General features: G+C 40.7%; 1 protein-coding gene across 4 annotated transcripts in view; it reads left to right on the top strand.

Moving 5' to 3' along the window:
- Positions 1–22,107, top strand: part of LOC135743956 (probable E3 ubiquitin-protein ligase HECTD4) — a 70,725-nt gene that overhangs the window by 28,161 nt on the left and 20,457 nt on the right. For 2 of the 4 annotated variants that reach the window (XM_065261872.1, XM_065261870.1), the window contains exons 24-53: positions 1,262–1,425; positions 1,721–1,966; positions 2,413–2,605; positions 2,742–2,846; positions 2,981–3,069; positions 4,360–4,526; positions 4,609–4,744; positions 4,916–5,057; positions 5,162–5,328; positions 5,418–5,564; positions 8,751–8,935; positions 9,019–9,172; positions 9,249–9,529; positions 9,662–9,851; positions 9,941–10,022; positions 10,298–10,500; positions 10,598–10,733; positions 11,325–11,507; positions 11,970–12,134; positions 12,422–12,591; positions 12,842–12,957; positions 13,342–13,445; positions 13,745–13,906; positions 14,042–14,190; positions 14,298–14,377; positions 14,489–14,652; positions 17,217–17,454; positions 17,650–17,786; positions 18,456–18,582; positions 18,664–18,801. In XM_065261872.1, the coding sequence (XP_065117944.1) occupies positions 1,262–1,425; positions 1,721–1,966; positions 2,413–2,605; positions 2,742–2,846; positions 2,981–3,069; positions 4,360–4,526; positions 4,609–4,744; positions 4,916–5,057; positions 5,162–5,328; positions 5,418–5,564; positions 8,751–8,935; positions 9,019–9,172; positions 9,249–9,529; positions 9,662–9,851; positions 9,941–10,022; positions 10,298–10,500; positions 10,598–10,733; positions 11,325–11,507; positions 11,970–12,134; positions 12,422–12,591; positions 12,842–12,957; positions 13,342–13,445; positions 13,745–13,906; positions 14,042–14,190; positions 14,298–14,377; positions 14,489–14,652; positions 17,217–17,454; positions 17,650–17,786; positions 18,456–18,582; positions 18,664–18,801 (4,720 nt within the window). Of the gene's footprint in view, positions 1–1,261; positions 1,426–1,720; positions 1,967–2,412; positions 2,606–2,741; positions 2,847–2,980; positions 3,070–4,359; positions 4,527–4,608; positions 4,745–4,912; positions 5,058–5,161; positions 5,329–5,417; positions 5,565–8,750; positions 8,936–9,018; positions 9,173–9,248; positions 9,530–9,661; positions 9,852–9,940; positions 10,023–10,297; positions 10,501–10,597; positions 10,734–11,324; positions 11,508–11,969; positions 12,135–12,421; positions 12,592–12,841; positions 12,958–13,341; positions 13,446–13,744; positions 13,907–14,041; positions 14,191–14,297; positions 14,378–14,488; positions 14,653–17,216; positions 17,455–17,649; positions 17,787–18,455; positions 18,583–18,663; positions 18,802–22,107 lie in introns of all 4 variants that reach the window. The other 2 variants (XM_065261871.1, XM_065261869.1) reach the window with 1 other exon arrangement.

The raw sequence follows: 22,107 nt of genomic DNA, 5'->3' as shown, positions 1-22,107 counted from the left end.
GCGGGCACACGCCACATGGCCGAAATGAGAGAAAGACATGGTTCGTCAATGTCTAGAGTATAACTAGCCTGTTGATAAAAAATTTAATTCATTAATAATCTAGTATGTGTTCATTTTCTGTCATAGTTTCTTCAAAATTGAGTTTTATTTGAGCGTTTTAAATAAAATATTTTCATCATGACGCGTACGCCCCACCCCTTTGATTGCCATGCCCCCGGCCCACCCACCTGCACAACCCTACCACCTTAACTAACACATTTTCTGCGGGAAACCCTGAAATGGCCAACTTTACAGCAGAAAATATGTTTACAGCTGGTACAAAAAGTGATTTTGGTCTGTATAGCAAATTTTCCCTTCCTGACAACTGTGAGGGGGGGGGGGGGTGAATATTTTGTAAATTATCTGTTTAAGGGTGCATGATCTCTGAAAGCCAATGTTGACATTTGAAATCACCTAAACAAACACACCCCTGCCCCAATAGAATCTGGACCTTCTTTTGATAGACCCGCCCCACACATACGCAACCCAGGCAACAATGTTAGTTAGTAGACACGCCTCTTACTGCTGATTGGCTACAAGTGTGTGTTGGTACTCGGCCTGACTCCCTTTTACAAAGCGTTTCTTAAAAATCATGCAGCCCGCCTTTAAAGTTCTGCATAATTAAGGCTGTGGCTACTTCAGGGTGAACTGCCACTGCTGTCACTACCGTTGAGCTAGGCGGGCTTAGGTCCACCCATCTCCCACCTCTTTACCCATTTTCAGTTATCTGCAAGTGATGCGGGGTGACGCGTTGCCATGATGGCAACTATTGGCTTCAAAAAAGCTCTTCACAAACTTATGGGTGACGTCACGGACATTACGTCCATATTTTTTAAAGTCTATGGTTTGACTTTTGCGTGTAGAGAGAAACTTCTGTAAACTGTGCGGGAGGTAATTGCACCATCTGTGTTAAAATGTTATGATTAGCCTTAAGCCGACGTCGTCCATGTTCATACCCTTAATCCTTTTCTCTGTTCACACATTTACTGGTAATCCTACTACTTCTCTTACTGGTAAATTGGCAGGACTGATTGATGATCTCTTAAGTGTAATTTACCAGTAAAGATTGTATGCGTAAAAGCAGTCATGATGAACTCCGATGCATGTACAGCTTGTGAAAAGTGTGATTTTTAAAAAATTTTAAGTTTACTGGTATATTATTTGACTTTTCTCCACTGAATATGTCGTCTATTGTAATGGCTGTACTGTAAATGTGTTGTAGGAGTCTTCAGAAGATGTTTCTGGCGGTCTTCCGTTCCTGGCTGACCTCGCTCTGGGTTTATCAGTGCTGGCCTGTGCAATGTTGCGTATCCTCTACAACGGTCCTGAGATCACACGAGAGGAGGAGGCCTGTCATGATCTACTGTGCTCGAAACTTCTGCAGAGGTCATTTCCGTCATATCCTCAATTCACTTTCTCTAGTGCTGCTGTGTGAAATCTGTCTCTCTGAAATGGTTTCTTCACTGGTTATTTGTGGTCCAATCTAGATCTGAAGAACTATAAGCCAGTATGGCAGTAGTTAACCTAGTGGTTCATCTCTTTTAATATTTGTTTAGCCACCTTAACCAAGTTTGTATATTTTCTTTCTTGATTTTAAAATGTTATCTATCATTATAGTTTCGGACTACATATTAGTCTCAGTAAAATTTGTAAAATCTGATTTTGCTCTTTGATCCCTCAGGTGTCAGTGGCAGGTTGAAGCTAATGGTGCCATATCTCCTGCCCTCACGCCCTCCCCATCTCCACTCCCCTTAACCATCGACGAGGAGAGAGAGTTCACCTATCCGTCAGACATCCTCGTACCTCCGCCCGGCCTCGCGCCAGGGACCAGCTGTGAACTACCCCGCATACACTTGCCGCCGGGCATTATTGGCCGTCTCAGGGAGCTGTCCGGCAGGGCCCGTCCTCAGTTCCGCCCCAGCATCAAGTAAGCACAAGACAGATTTTACACATTAAAGGTTCTCTAAGCGAATTGACGCGTTTTAGACCATAAAACATTTTTTATTACATACAGCAAACATCTCCTCACTATCTGCTTGCTACCTGACCGCTGATCAAACTGTAAAAAAACGCGATCTCTGTAGACAGCCCAGGCTCTACAAACTTCAATATACACACAGTGGCCAAACCTGCACCACGAAACAAAACAACGCTTTACAGCCAATAAACGCCAAGAAGGATTTGGGGGTGGGGGTTGGTCGCGTTCACGAAAGCACGGAAGGGAGGGGAGGGGTTAGCTACGCTCCGTTTGTTTGAAAACAGTTCAAATATCAACAACAAGTGACGTCGAACATATTCGCTTAGAGAGCCTTTAATGATAAACCAACAAAGGTTTTGTGTATGGGTGTAAAGTTGTGTGTCTGTTGCCGTCAGGGAAGTGATCCGTCCTGATGTTATGGAGGAAGTCATCGTGTCGTGTGTCATCAAGCATTTGGGTCTGGTAGATGCCCTCCAGTCGCTGATGAACTTCCAGTACAGAGAAATGCACAGAGAGGAGCACAACCTGCTATGCAAGATCATGGCCGAGACCTTCAAGAAGATCAATGCCATGGAGAGACAGTTACAGGTATAAATCGTGTGTGTGTGTGTGTGTGTGTGTGTGTGTGTGTGTGTGTGTGTGTGTGTGTGTGTGTGTGTGTGTGTGTGTGTGTAGTAATGGGTTAATGTTCATAACAGACGTCTGTATTTTATGTGTGTATCAGACTGTTGCTGAGCTGGAGCAGAAGTGGCAGAATGAGGTGGATGAAGCTCATCAAGGGAAACTTGAGAACAACGCGCCTTTCTTTCATGACTACCACTTCTATGAGGCAAGAACTGATCAATATCTAATAAAAGCTTTTGATGTGATTGTTGGTAATGTCATGCTCTGGATCTGGTTTTAAAAGACCCGTAGATTGATTCTTGTGTAAATAATTGATTTTGCGTGTTTTATTTCCTACAGAATAAAATAAAGGAGCTGGAGCTTCTGTGTTCTCTGAAGGAGGTGCCGCTGGACTGCACGGACCCGGAGAACGGCGTGACGGCTTTGAGGTTTGTCGTGAATCTGTAAACTACACTCACCTAAAGGATTATTAGGAACACCTGTTAAAATTCTCATTAATGCAATTATCTAATCAACCAATCACATGGCAGTTGCTTCAATGCATTTAGGGGTGTGGTCCTGGTCAAGGCAATCTCCTGAACTCCAAACTGAATGTCAGAATGGGAAAGAAAGGTGATTTAAGCAATTTTGAGCGTGGCATGGTTGTTAGTGCCAGATGGGCCGGTCTGAGTATTTCACAATCTGCTCAATTACTGGGATTTTCACGCACAACAATTTCTAGGGTTTACAAAGAATGGTGTGAAAAGGGAAAAACATCCAGTATGTGGCAGTCCTGTGGGTGAAAATGCCTTGTTGATGCTAGAGGTCAGAGAAGAATGGGCCGAATGATTCAAGCTGATAGAAGAACAACTTTGACTGAAATAACCACTCGTTACAATCTAGGTATGCATTAAAGCATTTGTGAATCCACAACACGCACAACCTTGAGGCGGATGGGCTACAACAGCAGAAGACCCCACCGGGTACCACTCATCTCCACTACAAATAGGAAAAAGTGGCTACAATTTGCACGAGCCTACCAAAATTGGACAGTTGAAGACTGGAAAAATGTTGCCTGGTCTGATGAGTCTCGATTTCTGTTGAGACATTCAGTCAGAATTTGGCATAAACAGAATGAGAACATGGATCCATCATGCCTTGTTACCACTGTGCAGGGTGGTGGTGGTGGTGTTATGGTGTGGGGGATGTTTTCTTGGCACACTTAACGCTCCTTAGTGCCAATTGGGCATCGTTTAAATGCCACGGCCTACCTGAGCATTGTTTCTGACCATGTCCATCCCTTTATGACCACCATGTACCCATCCTCTGATGGCTACTTCCAGCAGGATAATGCACCAGGTCACAAAGCTCAAATCATTTCAAATTGGTTTCTTGAACATGACAATGAGTTCACTGTACTAAAATGGCCCCCACAGTCACCAGATCTCAACTCAATGGAGCATTTTTGGGATGTGGTGGAACAGGAGCTTCGTGCCCTGGATGTGCATCCCACAAATCTCCATCAACTGCAAGATGCTATCCTATCAATATGGGCCAACATGTCTAAAAAATGCTTTTAGCACCTTGGTGAATCAATGCCATGTAGAATTAAGGCAGTTCTGAAGGCGAAAGGGGGTCAAACACAGTATTAATATGGTGTTCCTAATAATCCTTTAGGTGAGTGTAATTGTGTAAAGCTGTGTTGAACGGAAACCTGAAGTGATGTTTCATTTGTACAGAGAGAAGTTCTTCCACGAGGCAAACACCACACAACAGAAAACATCCGTTCCGCTGGCTAAAACTAAAGCGCTTATAAAAAGCTTGAACAACCGATCGGAGCTGCTGTTACATGTGACCATAGCACCACAGTGCAAAAGTCTGTCTTCCACACCAACATGTGCTCCAGGTGACTCACCTGCACGTTTACACCCGCGCACAACTGCACAGACTATACCTGTCATTAATGTTGTGTGCTCTCTCCCTTACAGCCTCCAAATCTGTATCAGACGCTAAATCAATACTTCCTGTGGCTAAGCAGCCTGTGTTCCTGCGCAGCATGTCTGCACCCTCAGATCTGGAGATGATCGCCAACAGTGACGTGGAGTTCACACACGGGACTCAGAGGTGAACATGCAGTGTAATCAAGTAACAATAGTTTAAAAGTCTACATTTTGATAGGATAATTCAGTTGTTAAGCTGATATAAAATAATCATGTGACAGCACATCAGATACGTTATCACTTGTACATGCAGCTTTGTAAAATGGTTCTGTTGTTTTTTTCTTTTTGTAAGGAGGCGACTTCATCCCTCCAGCCACAGGAGCAGTTCCTTCACACTTCTCCAGAGTCTGGCCATTGAAGACGGCAAAGACAAGACCACATACAGCGTTCTGCTGGGTCAACTCTTCGCTTTCATCGGGACCTCTCCAGATCAGGCCGTGAGATCCCTGCATGCAATTCTGTCGTGTCATATTTATCTGAAGTACCGACTGATCTTTCTGTACTGTGTACGTGTGTTAATTTTGAGCATCACTGATCGCAGGTGTCCAGCAGCAGCTTCCTGTCGGCCGCTCAGACGCGCTGGCGCAGGGGTCGCACACGCAAACAGGCTCTGGTTCACATGAGAGAGCTCCTCACTGCTGCCGTCCGTGTGGGAGGAGTCACACACCTGGTTGGCCCTGTTACTATGGTGCTGCAGGGCGGGCCCAGGTACATTAAAATCAGAGCATTACACAACCTCATTACTGTAGTTACACTAAAGATGCATAAATACACAAAGTTTAAATGTTTGTGTGTAGAATCGAGGAACTGACCTGCGGGGGTATGATGGAGCAAGTTCAAGAGGCTTTTGGAGAAACCATGACATCAGTTGTGTCTCTCTGTGCCCGCTATCCCATCGCCTGTGCCAACAGCATCGGCTTGCTATGCACCATCCCATATACGAGGCAAGTGCTTTACTTCAGATCTCACACCATGAAATCAAAATAGATGTTTAGTGGCTTTTACATCAGGTTTGTTAGCTATATGCTTATGTTTCCTTAAAGTTGATCCTATACATTTGAAGAAAATGTATACATAATTATTTTTTCTTTTGTAAAAGTCATAAATTATTGTCCAATAAAATGCTCTGAATGGGAATTTCACAGACTACACAAAATTACAAAATGTGCATACAGCATTTGCATCAGTAACAATTAAGAAAATAAATAAGTGTGCAGATGTGCAAGACTTTAAAGTTGTTGAAGGTTTTAAAACAAACATTTCTGTTTATGGTAAACTGTAAATCAGAGGGTATTATTAAAGGGATCTCTTCAAGAATAATTGATTAAGAAATTCGCTGTCAACTAATTTGATTATCATCACATGCTCCTGCACCACCGTCAGTAATTAGTCGATTAATCGAAAAACAATCGCCCGATTAATCGATTATGAAAAATTATTGTTAGTTTGAGCCCTACTTGTCAGACCACATAACGCTGTAATTTTTTGACAATAAAACAAATTAAAGAATACTAAACAAAAATGCATTTAAATAGTATTGTTATTTAAATTCAGACATATTTTAACGACAATTGTCTGATGAAGAACTAAAATTGCTACCTTAGCTGATGAGTGGAGTATTTATTTAAGCAATAAGCCCCAAGAAGCAGTGGGTTACCAGTGAATTTTATAATAGCTAAGGGGCGTTGTTATAACCCCCTTAGCTGTTATAAAATGCACTGTAACCCCACTGCTTTGTGGGGCTTATTGCTTTTATAAAACGGTTACTTTATATTCATAGCAGCATTTCAGTAAAATAAAACACAAATAAGTTGTAATTATATTAGTACAAACATTACTCTTCCACCAAACAAAGTAGTTCCTCAGAATCAAGTGTGACTGAAACAGAGCGCAGTTTACAACCAACACAGACGCAGCAAAGACACAATGAAAATATGATTTAAGACTGTGGTGTTTATTTTATAAATCACCATTCATCTAATTTATACATTAACATTTATATCGTGCAACTGTTGAAGTGATGATCAAATATGCTTGGAAGCATCCTTAACTCTTTCCCCTTCAGCATTTTAGTTTCGCTGTTTAATGCCTTACAGAAAAATTTAATTCTTTAATTAAACATAAAATATATCAAAGGAAAGCTTTTAAAAAAAACCTGTTTCATCCTACCTTCATTTGTTCTCTTATCACCTCTTAGATTTTTAGCTTAAAGCGGAGATAATCCTATTTTTGTGAAGAACTTTTGTAAGAGATCAGATTCGGAGCCTTGTCTGAGTTTTTAGTGTTGAGTGAATGCGTCAGTGTTTAAGTTGGGTAAGATCGCCACCCAGTGGATAGCGGAAATATGAATTTGAGGTAGAAACTCCTCAGGGAACGTTTTCTCTTTATTGATGAGATGACTCAACAATATTTATTGACATTTATCTGGATATGGCCATAATTGTGCAATTGTAGACAAATTAAAAAATATGATTTTAGACTGTGATGTTTATTTTCATAAATCAGTACGCAGCAACAGTGGCGCAGTGATACTTATGTAATGCGGTCTGAACCGTGGGTTTACCGGGGTATTTTATCATGGCTTAGAACGTGTTTCAACCAATCAGAATGAAGAATCAGAACTGCCCGTTTTATAATGAATCTTATCCCTTCAATAATAAAAGATTATGAAATTTGCTGTCAACAAATTTTATTATTAATTAGTTGATCTGTGACATCACCGTCAGACAGCACAGACACGTGTCCGCTTCATACAACCCAAGCTGTGCTCTTATAATTAAAGTCAGGTGTTTCTATATACAACGTGAGTTGATCCTTTATCAGGCGCTTCTTTTTCTTACCACATGAGGCAAAACAATGTTGCCAGGTTTGTGTCCTTTCGTTAGAGTTTTGAATTGGGCTACTTTTAAACTGTTTCTGCAGGTTAGAAATTAAAGGATTTGGTTCGTTAGCTGTTAGTATTTTGGCTGTGAAATCATTGGGATGCTTTTGGATTAATTTTGAATGGCCATTGGGCTGGTTTTGTTACGCGGATCTGGCAACCCTGACAGGACAATGGCCGAAGCAAAAGTGCAAACAAACACTGGTTAATAAAGGTTTCATTTTGTCCTCTAATATAAGTGAGTTTGTATTTGTTTAATTGTTGTTGGGTTTTCATAAAATAGTAATGAACCCCAAACTAAGCATCTGTTTTATAGTAAGGGAGAAATCCAGTTTTTTATTACAATCAAAACAGACTTTAAAACAAAACAGAGTCAAAACGGACTATAAAACAGATGCTTAGTTTGGGGTTCATTACTATTTTATGAAAACCCAACAACAATCTCTTTTCTTGGACTACAACAAACACACAGATTGTAGGCAACAGTTTACTTCCTGGGATGATTATGTTTACAAGACCGACATTATAATAATCCCTTTCGCTTCGGACTCACAGCCTGTAAATTCTCTCCTGTTCCATTGCATTATGAGCGAATCTTTCAAACATTGGTAAGGAGCGTCACATTTCCTGCTGACGTCAGAGATATTCAGGCCAATCACAACTTACAGATTAGCTGGCCAATCAGGGCTTTTCAGATTGGTGAGTTTGGAAAAAATCAGTGCGTTTCAGGAAGTAAGGGATTTCTGGAGCTACAAAAATGTACGGTATGCTGAAAATAATCTGTTTTTTGAACCATAAACCACACAAACACATTGTATAATACCGAATACGCAAAATAACACTGTTTTTAGCAATAATATAGGTGCCTCTTTAAGGTTTAAAATATTAAAAGATTATCTTAATAAAACTTTCTAGTAGTGTGTTGCTTTTGCACTTTTAAAAGTACACTTGTGTACACGTGAAAATCCTAATTTATTGCCTTATTTAGCTTTAATAAGGGAAAATTCAATTATGTAGTAAATATTTAAGTTTTTATCCGATTATTCGATTAATCAAAAAACATTTGACCGATTAAACGATTTTGAAAATAGTCGTTAATTAGAGCCCTACTTGTCAGACCACATAACGCTGTAATTTTTGACAATAAAACAAATGAAAGATATACTTAACAATTGTCTGAAGAAGAACGGATAATGATACCTCAGATGATGAGCGGAGTGTTTAAATGAGAGTGTGGTTTTATCTGCAGGAGTGAGGAGCAGTGTCTCGTCCGCAGCGGTTTGGTTCAGCTGATGGACAGATTGTGTAGTCTGAGCAGTCAAAGAGACTGCAGCTCCAATGAAAAACAAACCAAAAAACAAAAAGTAGCTGCTATGGCTTGGGCCGCATTTCAGGTGCTCGCCAACCGCTGCATTGAGTGGGAGAAAGTGGAAGGTGAGGAAAATTGCATACTTGACAAGCTTGTCAATTTCAAATGTTTGTTTATGCTTACTGCAATAAATGGTGCTGTTAAATAGGAGGCTCAACAGACGCAGTACATTCTGGACTGGCACGTCAGGTGTCTAGCTTACTAACAAATCACCTGGCTCGAGCGACGGACTGCTGTGGGAACCAGGCGGCGGGGAATGACGCCCTGCAGGATGTCCTTAGTTTACTCAATGATCTGTCCAGGTAATGCTGCTCTTACCCATTGAACATCTAAATATATTTCATTAACTTCATCGCTTTAATAGCTTCTTCTTCCAAGGAGTCACATCGGCAAGACTATTCTGAGTCAACCTGCCTGCGTGTCCAAGCTTCTCTCACTGCTCCTGGATCAGCGGCCGTCGCCCAAGCTGGTTCTGATAATCCTGCAGCTGTGTCGCGCCGCCCTACCGCTCATGAGTGTGGAGGATTGTGGGAATGTTGCACTTCCCTCCTGGAGCTACTCCACAAACGCCCTGGATGCCGAACAGCAAGATGCCAGCGATCCAGCTTTCCGCATCGCCTCTCTGCTGCTGGCCAAACTGGCAGACTACGTGGTGCCTGGTAAAAGCAAAAGTGGTTCTTTAAGATCACTTAAGGGTCTCTTTTGGGTGCATTAAACTGAGTTATTGACCTTGACTCGTAAAAAATCACATCACAATGCTAACAAGATACTGATTTTGTGTCCACATTTAGGCTGTCAGACACTGTTGTCCCCCAGTGCCTCTGAGCCAGACACCAGTCTTACCCGTTCCTGCCCCAAAAGCAGCGCCAAGACGGACAGAGATGCGGGTGAAGAGGGCGAGGCGGTGGATGGCAAACTTTCCATTTTCATCCATAAGAGAGAAGACCAGTCATCCCATGAGGTGCTTCAACCCTTACTGAGGTAAGAACACAGATTCACAGCTTCTGCACAGATTCAGTTTTTTGAAAAAGGTCTGATTGTAACCTCAATGTTTGCGTGACACCTCGCAGCAGTTCGGAGGGACGGCCATTCCGTCTGGGCACTGGGGCAAACATGGAGAAGGTGGTGAAGATGGATCGAGACATGACAAAGGTCAGCGCAGACCTGTAGCTCTTAGCTGTCTGTTCAGAGTATTGTGTAGAATTATTCATTCATGTTTTTATTCACCTAACCATTGTACTGAACTCACAACACGCAAAACACCATAAACCACAGAGACTTAAAGGGGTCATATTATGAGAAAGAGGGGAAAATATATTTTACTGTGTGCCATCCTTTACACGTCCATGTATACACTGTCCTAAACCGTGATTGTCATGTAAAATATCCTAAGTCAGACTCTGGTGTCCCGCTGTTAATGGTTTCAGAGCGGCTGCTGTGAGGTCATCACAGAGGAAGCCTCTTCTGCTCTACGTAAAGCTAATAAGTGGTCTCAGTCTGGACTTATAGTGAGTGTGGGACCTCCGGTGGAGAGCAACAGTCAGGAGAACACTGGAGGATCCACCACAGGAGACAAGAAGAAAACAGCCCAGTCTACAGTGTGCAGAGAAAGAAACGCTGAACTGGCTCGGTAAGACACGCATTGAGTTTAGGATAAGAGCATCCAGGATCTCACATCTGTTCAGAATAAAATGTTTCTAATTGATCTTTCTCACGCATGTACACAGATCAGATCCAGTACGGCCCTTCATCAGTGGTCACGTGGCTAACAGCATGGCAGCTGAGGTCATTGCTCTTCTACACAGTCTCCTGACGGCACCCGAGTCCAACACGGCTCAGATATGGACCAGCACTGCAGAGAAAGTGAGTAATAATAATGTCAATATTTGAAACAATGTTGAAACTAAATTAAACCAGTTTTAGTGTAGTACATCTGGAGGACTATTTTTTTAATAAAATGCAAAAAGATTTTTGAAAAAAAAAAAAACTGAGTCAACCTGTTTTGAAACCAAACTCTTCAAATATTAAATAATTTTTTATAGCACATTTATTGTAATAAATAAAATATTGCAATAAAGTATATATTTTATACATTAAATTATCACAAAAAAATTAGGTTTGTGTCACACTTTTAGTGGTTTTACCAACAATGGCCACTAGGTGTCAATGGTTTGCTGCATACTCTTGTCACAAATTAATAAATGACTGTCACTGCATTCATTTTACTGCTAAATGTTTTAAAATATGAAAACTACATTCTTACACTTTTACAACGATATATAGTGTGTTGTAATAGATCAAATATCAAAATTGAGGCTATTAATAGGAAAGTGCTTTGGCGGGCAACTCACAGACTCCGTGCAGGCCCCTAGTTGGGGAACACTGGATTAGAGTTTATAAAGATCTGTAAAGTCTTTGTGTTCACTCCATACCATCTCTCTCTCTTTCTCTCAGGTATTGTCCAGGGCACTGATGTTTATTCCTCAGTTGGGAAAGTATGCAGAGAGTATTCTGGAGAATGGCAACAGCAGTGGCAGAAAGTTGGCTAAGCTGCAGGCGATTGGACGACAGGCTGTGGCGGCTCTCTGTGCGTTGGGTGGATTCAAGGAAACCATAAAGATCGGTTCAGAAGTCCAAGTAACATTATGATCTCATTCATTATTGCTTTGTGTTTCACAGTTATTATGCATTTCTTTTAGGGCTGCATAACGATTAATCGCGATTAATTGTTTGCAGAATAAAAGTTTTTGTTTACATCATATATGCATGTGTACTGTGTATAATAATTATGCATAAATAAATACATAAATACACTTGCATGTAAGTATTTAAGGCGTATTTACATGTGTATATAAATTTTTATGTTTATATATAATTTATATTATATATAAATATTTAATCTATAAATATTTTTTTCTTAAAATTATACATGCATGTGTGTATATTTATTTATACATAATTATTATACACAGTACACACACATATATGATGTAAACAAAAACTTTTATTCTGCAAACGATTAATCGCGATTAATCGTTATGCAGCCCTAATTTCTTTATGTTGTCATTGTGTCGTGTACATCTCTGGTCTGTGTGGCAGGTGGTTGGTACAGGTGTGTTGGACAGTGTTGGTGTGGTCATATCCATCAATGAACAGGAAGGCATCGCCACAGTCAAGTTTCCATCCTGCGAGTATCGGCGCTCAAGCCAAGCATCTGATGTGCTGACTGTACCGATCTCTCGACTTTGTACTCCCCGCTCGGAGGTAAGCACATCTCCAGTGCTTAAATTAAATCTTTCCCCGCCAGTTCTTTAAATATACATACAATACAATAAAAGAACAGATCCTCTGTTTCAAACATAGCCAGAAAAACTTGTTATTGGCAAGGAAGCGTTTTCTCTTGATTGACAAGTTAATTCGTCAATGTCGGGGAAAGAGTTAACATGTAATTATGTTATTTGATTTATACATATCTATGAGATTGAGATTTTGAGAATGTTTTTCACTGTTTGACCTGTTTAAAAATGAAACGCTACCTCCATTGTTTGAAGGCTCTGCCGCTACACAAGCTGTCCATCACAGAGAAGGTGGTTCAGGCGGTTCAGTCCATGCTGCTGCCACAGGAGGGCAGTCTGTCCATCCACACGTCCCTACCTGCGTCTGGAGACGGGTCTAGTCCAGTCATGGCTGTGGTTCGTCTTCTGGCCGAGATCAGAACAAGGTCAGATTCAGTGCTTTTTATAGCAGGACTCTTACTTCATTTTACACAACCTTAAATATGAAGTCGGAAACTTAATCACATGATCAGTGAAAGGAGGAGCTCAACGCTGATAAACTATTTTTGTAATACTCACGTGTCTGTCGTTTTTGAAAAGGGTCTTGGTAATGTTTTCTCAGGGGTTTACAGATATAATGTCACTTTATGTGTCACATAATAGTGATGCTGTGGTTGTGTATTGACTTATATTCAGGGCGTGTCTGGTGATGGCACAGTTACTGGAGGACAGCTCATTCTGTGAGGAGTTTATTCAACAATGCCCTGCAGCTGTGGAAGTTCTCAATCTGATAGCTCAAGAGTGCAGCCCAGGTAATCACTCACCTGTATAACACATCATTGAGACATGTCATCCATCAGCTACACATTAGAGGTAGACAAAATAATTGTTTTGGCAGATTAATTGTTTTTGCAGATTAATCGTTTTTGCAGATTAATCGTTTTTGCAGATTAATCGTTTTTTCGTTTAGTTATATAATTCATATATTTTTATTTATACATTTATTGCATTAACATGGTTCAGTACTTTTGTTATAAATTTTGTTACTGTTTTACTTTGAGTGTTATGGTTGTTTTTATCCAGTATCGGTCGATTAATCGGTTATCGGCAAGTACGGACCAACCTAGTTATCGGTATCGGTACAATCCACTATTGGTCGACCTCTACTACACATGTAATGGTTTGTTTGCGTGTAGGAGAGCGCCTGTGCGTGGTCGAGGCTCAATGTGAGAGGGTTCGAATGCTGTATCGAGACTGCGCTCGTCCTCCACCACCTCCCCTACAGACGGATCAACGTCAGGTCGGTTAAACATCGGAGCACAGCAGCCAACAAGCAAAAACATCAAACAAAAAATATTACATTCCTTTTAATATCTTTTGGGCACATTCCAGTATTCTGGTTTCTCCTACAATCCAAAGACACAACTGTAGATGCCAAATTGTCCTTTCCCAACATGATTTGCGTTTACTCTATATTAACCAGTTTTTGCCATAAACACACCCATAGATGGTGGAAGGGTGTTAAGAAAAAACTAACATAAACAGACCGGTTATATTGTAACTAATACTCTCGCCCCGTGTCTCTCTCTCTCTCTCCAGCCGAAGGAGATCACATGGTGTCCATCACGTGTCTTCCCGCCAGTACGTGCCTGTATGTTCTCATCACACTTGACCTCTGTTACCTTCCTGGCCGATCCGAGCGCAGGTGGAGGACTTCCCAGAGGAACGTTCATCTACGCCACCTCACCTGTGCCAGTTCAGGTGACTAGAAATAAGACTTGATTCATGATTATTAAGATGAGACATAGACTTTTCATTTAACCATTATTTTGTAGCAATAATGTAGCAAAAAATCATGTCTGAAACCTGTATGTTCCGTCTGTGTATGGTTTTCAGGCTCCTTCGTTTTACTGGGAGATTGAGATAATTTCTTACGGAGATTCTGAGGATGATAGCGGTCCTATAGTTTCATTTGGATTCTCCCCAGAGGCAGAGAAGAGAGACGGGGCTTGGACCAATCCTGTGGGCACCTGTCTCTTCCACAAGTACTCAACTACATTCATCCTTTAATTCTTTCACTGTGTTGTCTTTTTCTCTCCTGTCCTAACTCAATTCTTTAATCATATTCTTCATATCTCTCTTACTCTTTCAGTAATGGTAGAGCTGTACACTATAATGGTTCCAGTTTGCTACAGTGGAAGAGTGTAAGGCTGGATGTAGCTTTACTTCCTGGTAAGATCAGACATTCATATGCATTCGAATTTCAGGATTCTGTGTTGACGTTCAAACACCATTTCTTTTGTATAAACATCCTTTAATTCAGTCTTCTGTTTTTTTGCACAGGTGATGTTGCAGGTATAGGTTGGGAACGTTTGGAAGGAACGCCGCCCCCTCCTGGACAGCCGCCTAAGGGGAGGGTGTATTTCACTTACTGCGGTCAACGTCTCACACCTTACCTGGAAGACGTAGCTGGAGGCATGTGGCCTGTCGTCCACATTCAGAAAAAGGTTAGTTGATGAATAAAGAGAAACTTTTAAAGTTTGTATATCTTAGGAAATTCACAAACTGTGTTCAATTTTTATAAGGGGACAATGGGTCTCAATAACTAATAATTCATATTTATACACATGAGCTTGTCCTACATGAGCGGCCGCGTGCACGAGGTTGGTCATTTGCATAAAACACGCCCCAACTAGCTCCATATAAAGCCGAAAGTATACTAGGGACGTCCGCGTATGCGCGCCGTCTGCATGACGTCATTTTCGTCATCAGGAGGGTCCGCGGCCCAAAATTTGAGACCGCGCGGACAGTACGACAGCGCATGCGCGTGAAAATATTTAGAGAGGACACTCCACTATAAACAATTATACAAAGGAAATAGACAGCATTTGCACACACACTATCGTTTTTCTTCTTTAACTTTTACTTCTTCCAAGAACAGAAAGCTGTGGAGCATGTTTGTTTGATTCCTGTTCTTTGTTGTCTTGTTGTTTGTTCTAAACTGTGTTTGCAATGGTGGATGAGTTACTTTTCTTCACCTATCCTAATGTTTTAATGTACTGTAAATGTCGCCAAATCAGTGCTGCCCTGACAGCCTGTTAGACTAATAATTTGAATAAGAAATCATTTGTATTGCGTATAGTGTCGAACGCGGCCATCCGCGTGTAGCCGCGGGGACTATACTCGGAAAGCTGCGCGGACGCACGCGGACACGGAAAAAAGTATACCCCGGCCTTAAGGGCTTTCTGCAGCGCAGCGCTGGTCCACAGAAAATTTTAAAGCAGTTTGTCACCAAAGCAAACGAGCTAGAAAAGAAATCCATGATCATATTTATTTCCAGTAATATCCTGTTTTGGTTTGCATTTTTGATTTAGGACGTTTTGCTGTCACCGGAGTAAGCCAGTGCTCTGTGTCCACAAGAGTAACTTTAAAGTATTGGAATTGATAACAAAGACATTTAATTAATATGACAGAGACGCTCATCTCTATCTAAAATAAAACAGGAGATCAAGTGATTGACGTTTGTGCTGCTCATTACCTTTATATGATGTTTACATTAGGCCAGTGGTTCTCAAACTTTTTCGGTGTGCGGCCCCCCTTATGTATGGTGACCCCACTTGTGCCCTTCATGGCCTGCCAAAGAAAATTTATGACATAAAACACTGTAAAACATAACATTTGAATTAAACAAAACTTATTAAAGCTCACGTAACACACGCTGTTTCTGCATTTCTGATGTTAGTCTGGAGTACCTATAGAGTAGTATGACATCCATTATATCTCCGAAGAGTCTTTGGTTTAATCAGATTTATAAAAGAAAGATTAGCTTTACCAAATCTTTCCGATAACGTACGAAAAAATGAAGAAGGTGGAGTTATACCGCGGGAGGAGCGAGTACGAGTCATGCAACACTATACAACACTGTTTTAACTTATGATTCACTACATGTTCGTGTCATTTTTATAATATGCACACGACTATTTCCAACATAAGACAGAAGTCTTACTTACCGCGTGCAACTCGTCATGACCCGGTTGGGAAAATCCACCGCATCAAACACACACGCAAAACTCCGCTGCTACCCCGGATAATAAACTATATCCATTGTTTTCATAAGGCTGGATTTCTTCTCCTTACATCCAAAAACACACTTCATCTTTCGTGCCATTGTTGAGTTTTGAAATTAAACAAAGCTGAGTGGCGTGATAAGATGTTTGCAAGCTCTAGCGTCTCCCGCTGATTGACGGGTGGGCGGGGTTTTCCTGGGGAAGTGCCCATATAAAGTAGTGATACGTATAGAAACCCCTGAAACGTCAGTTGGACCTGTAATCGAAAAAAATTTCCCGAAACTTGTACGAACCCTGGCGGAGTGCATTGGCACAGAAATACTCTGTAACATGTTCAATTGCTTTTTTGACACTTTGCCTACGTTTAGCATGAGGAAACAACTCTATAACTGTGTTAATAAGTCAGAATGCTTGAAATACCATTGAACTTCCCCCTTTAAAATATACAATGTAGTGCTTTTGGTTAGTAGCCTTGTTTTTCTGAGGTTAAACTACACAGAATTCATCATAAATTAATGCATTTTATAAAATGTCATAGAACTGGGGCCCCCTTGGTACCATCTCAGGGCCCCCCAGGGGGCCACGTCCCCCAGTTTGAGAACCACTGCATTAGGCATTAAGCAGACGCTTTCATATAGAGATTTAAAAAGTGAGGAAGGAAAGCATGAAGATTTGTCATTACGTGCATCTTTTTTATATGTGTAGAAAAAATAAATAGGCTATAATAATGTATAATATAGTGTATATAATAATAATATAGATCCTGTATATAATATAGATTATAATATAAAATATATGTAAATGTTATATAGCCTATTATTTGATTATTGCGTACGTGTGGTATTTATTGTTCTTGAATTTTTTCTTACATTTAGAAGAAAATTTGATACCAACATTTTTGTTGAATCATGATTTGTTTGTGAAAACGTACAAATTCGTACGCATAGCCAATGTCTATATTTGTATCTAACTGCTTTTCAAAACTGACATATCATATTTTTCAGAATACGAAGATTCATGCCAACTTTGGCTGCCGTTTGTTTGCGTACGCGGAGGGGCAGGCGCACCGCAATGCCGCCGATCTCTGCATGGACCTGTCAGAAGAAATCAGTGCCAATTTCGAGGCTTTACCCTTTGCCATGGCATCAGACAGCGACAATGATGCTGGGACCAGCGTGGCATCTGACTCGGGCTCTCACGGGCCTCCGTGTCGAATCGCTTCGGTTGTCACAGCACAACAGCGTGAGTCTCAACTTTTCTTAGACATGTATGATTTTTTTTCTGATTTTTCTGATTTCAAAAGCACCATACACACAGTATGTCATATAAGTACTTGCATTTCAACTTTCTGTAGCTGTTTAAAGATTTCTGTGAGGGAATGTATTTTTCTACATTTTTATACATAAAACAAGAAATATATTTGTGTTATGTTTTCAGAGTACAACACAGATGCATCTTGTCACTATAAGGTAGAGCTGAGCTATGAGAATCTGGTGGTGTCAGGACCAAATACTCATCCTCCACCAACTGCTGATGATGACAGTGATGATGAAGATGATGAAGATGTTCCCAGGGTATCCAGAACTCTATTTACATAGATAATAGACTCATGATAATAAATCAAACATGTATACAAGAGAACATCAAATGAAGTCTAATCACATAATCCTTAAAGTCGCCATGAAACGGAAGTAGCGATTGCCTTATTTTCCCCGTGGTGACGTATATCCGAATGAAACGGCTTTTGAGATGAAATAAGGCAGGGCTGGATTTGAATTTGTCCATCGAGATCTGATTGGATCGTTTGAAGTTGGGTCGTGTTGCTAATTGCTAATCACTGCGATCTTCTCCCGGACCCCGCCCACCTGCCATACTTTTGACCGGAAGTGAAGAGAGATCGTTTTGAGGAGGGGAGGAGATTTGCATTTTTGATTAAAGATTATGAGCACACACGAAAAAATAATGAATTATTTTTTAAAAAATAATGAAGCTCACAGATAAGTCATTTGTTAATAATACCACACTATTAAAAATACATATATAGTTTTTCATTTCAATTTCATTGCGACTTTAAACCTGTCAAAAACACTGTAATATTAATTTATGCTAAATAATTGTGAATGTATACTAATTAATTAATTAATTAATATGTGAATTAATAAATTGCACAGGCCACAATCCCTAAATAGTCATTTATCCGTTATCATGTCTCATGTGTTCATTGTCTCTTTCCCTTTTTAAAGGAGGATCATTATGCCTTGTTAGTAAAAGCCTGGGAAACCAAGGTTTTCCCAACCATTCGGCGTCGTTTCAGGAATGAGGCGGAGAGGAAGTCCGGCCTGGATCAGATCAAAGGAGCTCTGCAGCTGGGTCAGTGTTTCATCACGGAGGGCTTTTCTCTGTTATTTCCTAACTAGCCGGGTGTCTAAAATAATTTTGATTTATGTGCAGGTATGGTTGACATTGCACGTCAGACTGTGGAGTTCTTATACGAGGAGAACGGTGGAGTTCCTCGTGATCTTTACCTTCCAACCATCGAGGACATCAAAGATGAGGCCAATAAGTTCACCATCGACAAAGTCCGCAAAGGTCTGTGTGACGGCACACACAAACATTAAGGTTGTGTCTGGACTTTTTTGTTTGTTCTGACTCTTAAAAAGTTTTGAAAGGAAACCTGTGTGAAATAAAGGATAATACTGCCACTAAAAATAACAAGAGATGCACCAATATATCGGCCAATAATTTGTATTGATCGATAAAAAAATCACATTATCGGCTATCGGGCGATAGTTTAAGAACAGCCGATAGTCATGGCCGATATATCCTGTCAATCAAAAGAGAACAGGAAAATGCAATGAATTTGTGCTCTGTGTTTAGAAAATGTAAAGAAACATCACTATTTTAATGTTCAATATTATGTTTATTATATGAATCTTCAAAATGTAGTTAATTTAAGTTAATATAATCAAACTATCGGTATCGGCTGTATCAGTCTGAATAATCGTGATTGGTCTTGGTGGATTTTTATTTTATTTTCTCGGTACGCCGGTATCCGCTTGATATCAGTCTGAATAATCACGGTCAGTATAGGTTGAAAAAAATGTAATATTGGCGCATCGATATCGGCCGGTATCAGTCTGGATGATCATGGTCGGTATAAGTTGAAAAAAATCATATCTATGCATCTTTATTATCCGATATCAGTCTGAATAATTGCGGTCAGTAAAGGTAGAATTTTTTTACTATCGGCGCATTGGTATTGGTCGATATCAGTCTGAATAATTGCGATTGGTATTGGTGGATTTTTATTTTAACAGTACGCCGGTATCCGCCCCTATCAGTCTGAATAATCATGGTCAGTAAAGGTTGAAATTTTTTTATATCGGCGCATGGGTATTGGCCGATATCAGTCTGAATGATCGCGGTCGGTATCGGATGCAAAACAAACATATCTAGGTATTATCCGATATCAGTCTGAACAATTCCGATTGCTATCGGCAGATTTTTATTTTATCTGTACGCCAGTGTCCACCGGTATCAGTCTAAATAATCACGGTCAGTATAGGTAAAAAAAAAGGTGTAATATCGGCGCATCAGTATTAGCGGATATCAGTCTGAATAAAAAGGATTGTTTTCGGTAAAAACGATTTCTGTGCATTGGTATCGGCCGATATCAGTCTGAATGATCGTGGTCTGTATCTGTTGGAAAACATATCTATGCATCTGTATTATTCGATATCAGTCTGAATAATCACGGTCGGTATCGGTTGGAAAAATGTAATATCTGTGCATCGGTGTCGGCAGATATCAGTCTGAATAATCGTGGGCGGTCAGTGTTTCCTCTAGGATTTTTTCCAGCTGTGGCGGCAGGGGGCGCCCATGATGATTATAAATGCACATTATTTTTTTTAATGTAGAATATAGGCTACAGTAAACTACCATGTATTTTTTTTATCATTTTCATGCTGTCATTTACTTTTCCTTATATTTATATATTGCATATTGCTTTTCTATGTTTGATCTAAACTGTATTTTCTTAAAAAATACGTTTTATAGCTTCATCAGGATCTTTCATTGTAGTTTTAATGTAGTGTGCAAGTTCGTGCTCATGTTTAGCGTTACAGAGCTGTTGCAAAGTCACGCACAGTCCTGGGCTGCGTTCAGCCCCGACAAAACGTTGCACAACGTTTATTAAACTGAAACGGTGATGCATTGAACACCCTGTTGTGATGACGCAAGAGTTGCAACTACGGTAGCTGAGAGGCCATTCTTTGTGTTCTTTTTTAAATGTCTCTAAAGCCTGATGAAATCGTTATAAATGTGTGTTTAATACTGTAAAATACCCTCGATGTTACAGTCACTGACCTTGCCGTCCAGAATGAAAGACAACATTCCAACTTGAACCCATTGAGAGAGCTGTATCTTTACTATCGCGTGGTTTTATACATCTTGCCGCTGATTGGGCTGACATTTCTGACACACCCACCAAACAAGAGAAAACGCTTCTAAAACCTGTTGGATTCCGTTGCACACCGTTTCAAGGAAACATGTCGTTCAACCCGGAAACCGTAGCAAAACGTTGCGCACCGGTGTGAGATTGAACGTGCCCCTGTTTGATAATCCGCACCGCTGTGATTGACAGAACACCTGACCCGACATCAGCAGCAATTTATTCCAGCATTTCACACCCGGCCTGTTTGACATAAAGAGCCCGACCCGGTCACACCGCAAATCGCGCAGCTATAAACCTTTAACGTTCTTCAGACAGATCTTAAACACAAATAAGCATAGGGCCATTTAAAAACTGCTACCTATCGGAATCGAGTCGAATTTTGGTCTTGGATGTTAGACCTGCAGTTTAGCCTACTCTTGCTTATTGAGTCCCGACCTGCATCTACAACGCAAATGACACGTTAATATTATTACACCCGTTACATCAAATATTATGCGATTCACCCGCGGGTACCCTGATCCCGTAGCCTGGGTGCCAGCCGATCTTAGCCCCGCCCACAACATTTTGAGGAACGGGAAGATCGGTCTGGAGTTTCACCGTTGAGTTGCTACTATGCTCGACCCAAAGCTGGTCGAACCAATCAAATTGTCAGGGCGGGCTTTATATGATGATGGACAGATGATCAGTAACGTAAATCAACCACGTCACCAAAGAGCGCGTGTGTTGAATCTGTTGTTTACAACGAAATGGCTGCCGCGGTAGAAATCAGATGTGTGGACTCTGACATTGAGTCTGTTCTAAAAGATATCGACAGAGCATTGATTTTAAAAGAGGAACAGAGAAACGCGAGCAAGGCATTTGTTGATGTTTTTGCCGTCCTACGGGATTCGACAAAAGTTGTCGCACTTATGAAAGATCAAGTTAAAGAAGCAACTAAAATGGGTATCACGGCGATGCAACTCGGTGTGCACGACGAGATGGATATAACAAGCAAACGTAATGGGTATCGTCGTGGATGAAGTTCAACTAATGTACAAATGGTAAGAGATAGTCTTACTGTATGACTTAATGTGATATAAATGAAATGTTGTAAACATAGTAGGTGTTGATGTACGTTCGCAAACTCAGACTTGTAGTGTGTGTCGTAGCGAAATAACTAGCAGTTCGGTCAAGCTGCAAATACGTCATTTCAACATACGTCTCACACCCCGTTGCTCTGATTGGTCGTAGGTCTATCCAATTGAGTGCAGAGGCATTTTTCGGTTGAGACACGCCTCATAATTATAGCTCAATGGAGCGGTATCAGACTCAAATTCTGACTAGAATTGAGTATGACAACGTCAGGCTACTGATCCCGCTGTCTGAAAACAGATGAAACCGTCTCACCGTCTGCCTCAAGTTTTTATTACCAACGTCCGTCTCTTCCACGGGAATAATGTAAG

Source organism: Paramisgurnus dabryanus, chromosome 2 (assembly GCF_030506205.2).
Source record: "Paramisgurnus dabryanus chromosome 2, PD_genome_1.1, whole genome shotgun sequence".
Classification (NCBI taxonomy): Eukaryota; Metazoa; Chordata; class Actinopteri; order Cypriniformes; family Cobitidae; genus Paramisgurnus; species Paramisgurnus dabryanus.
This window is presented reverse-complemented; position numbering and strand designations above follow the sequence as displayed.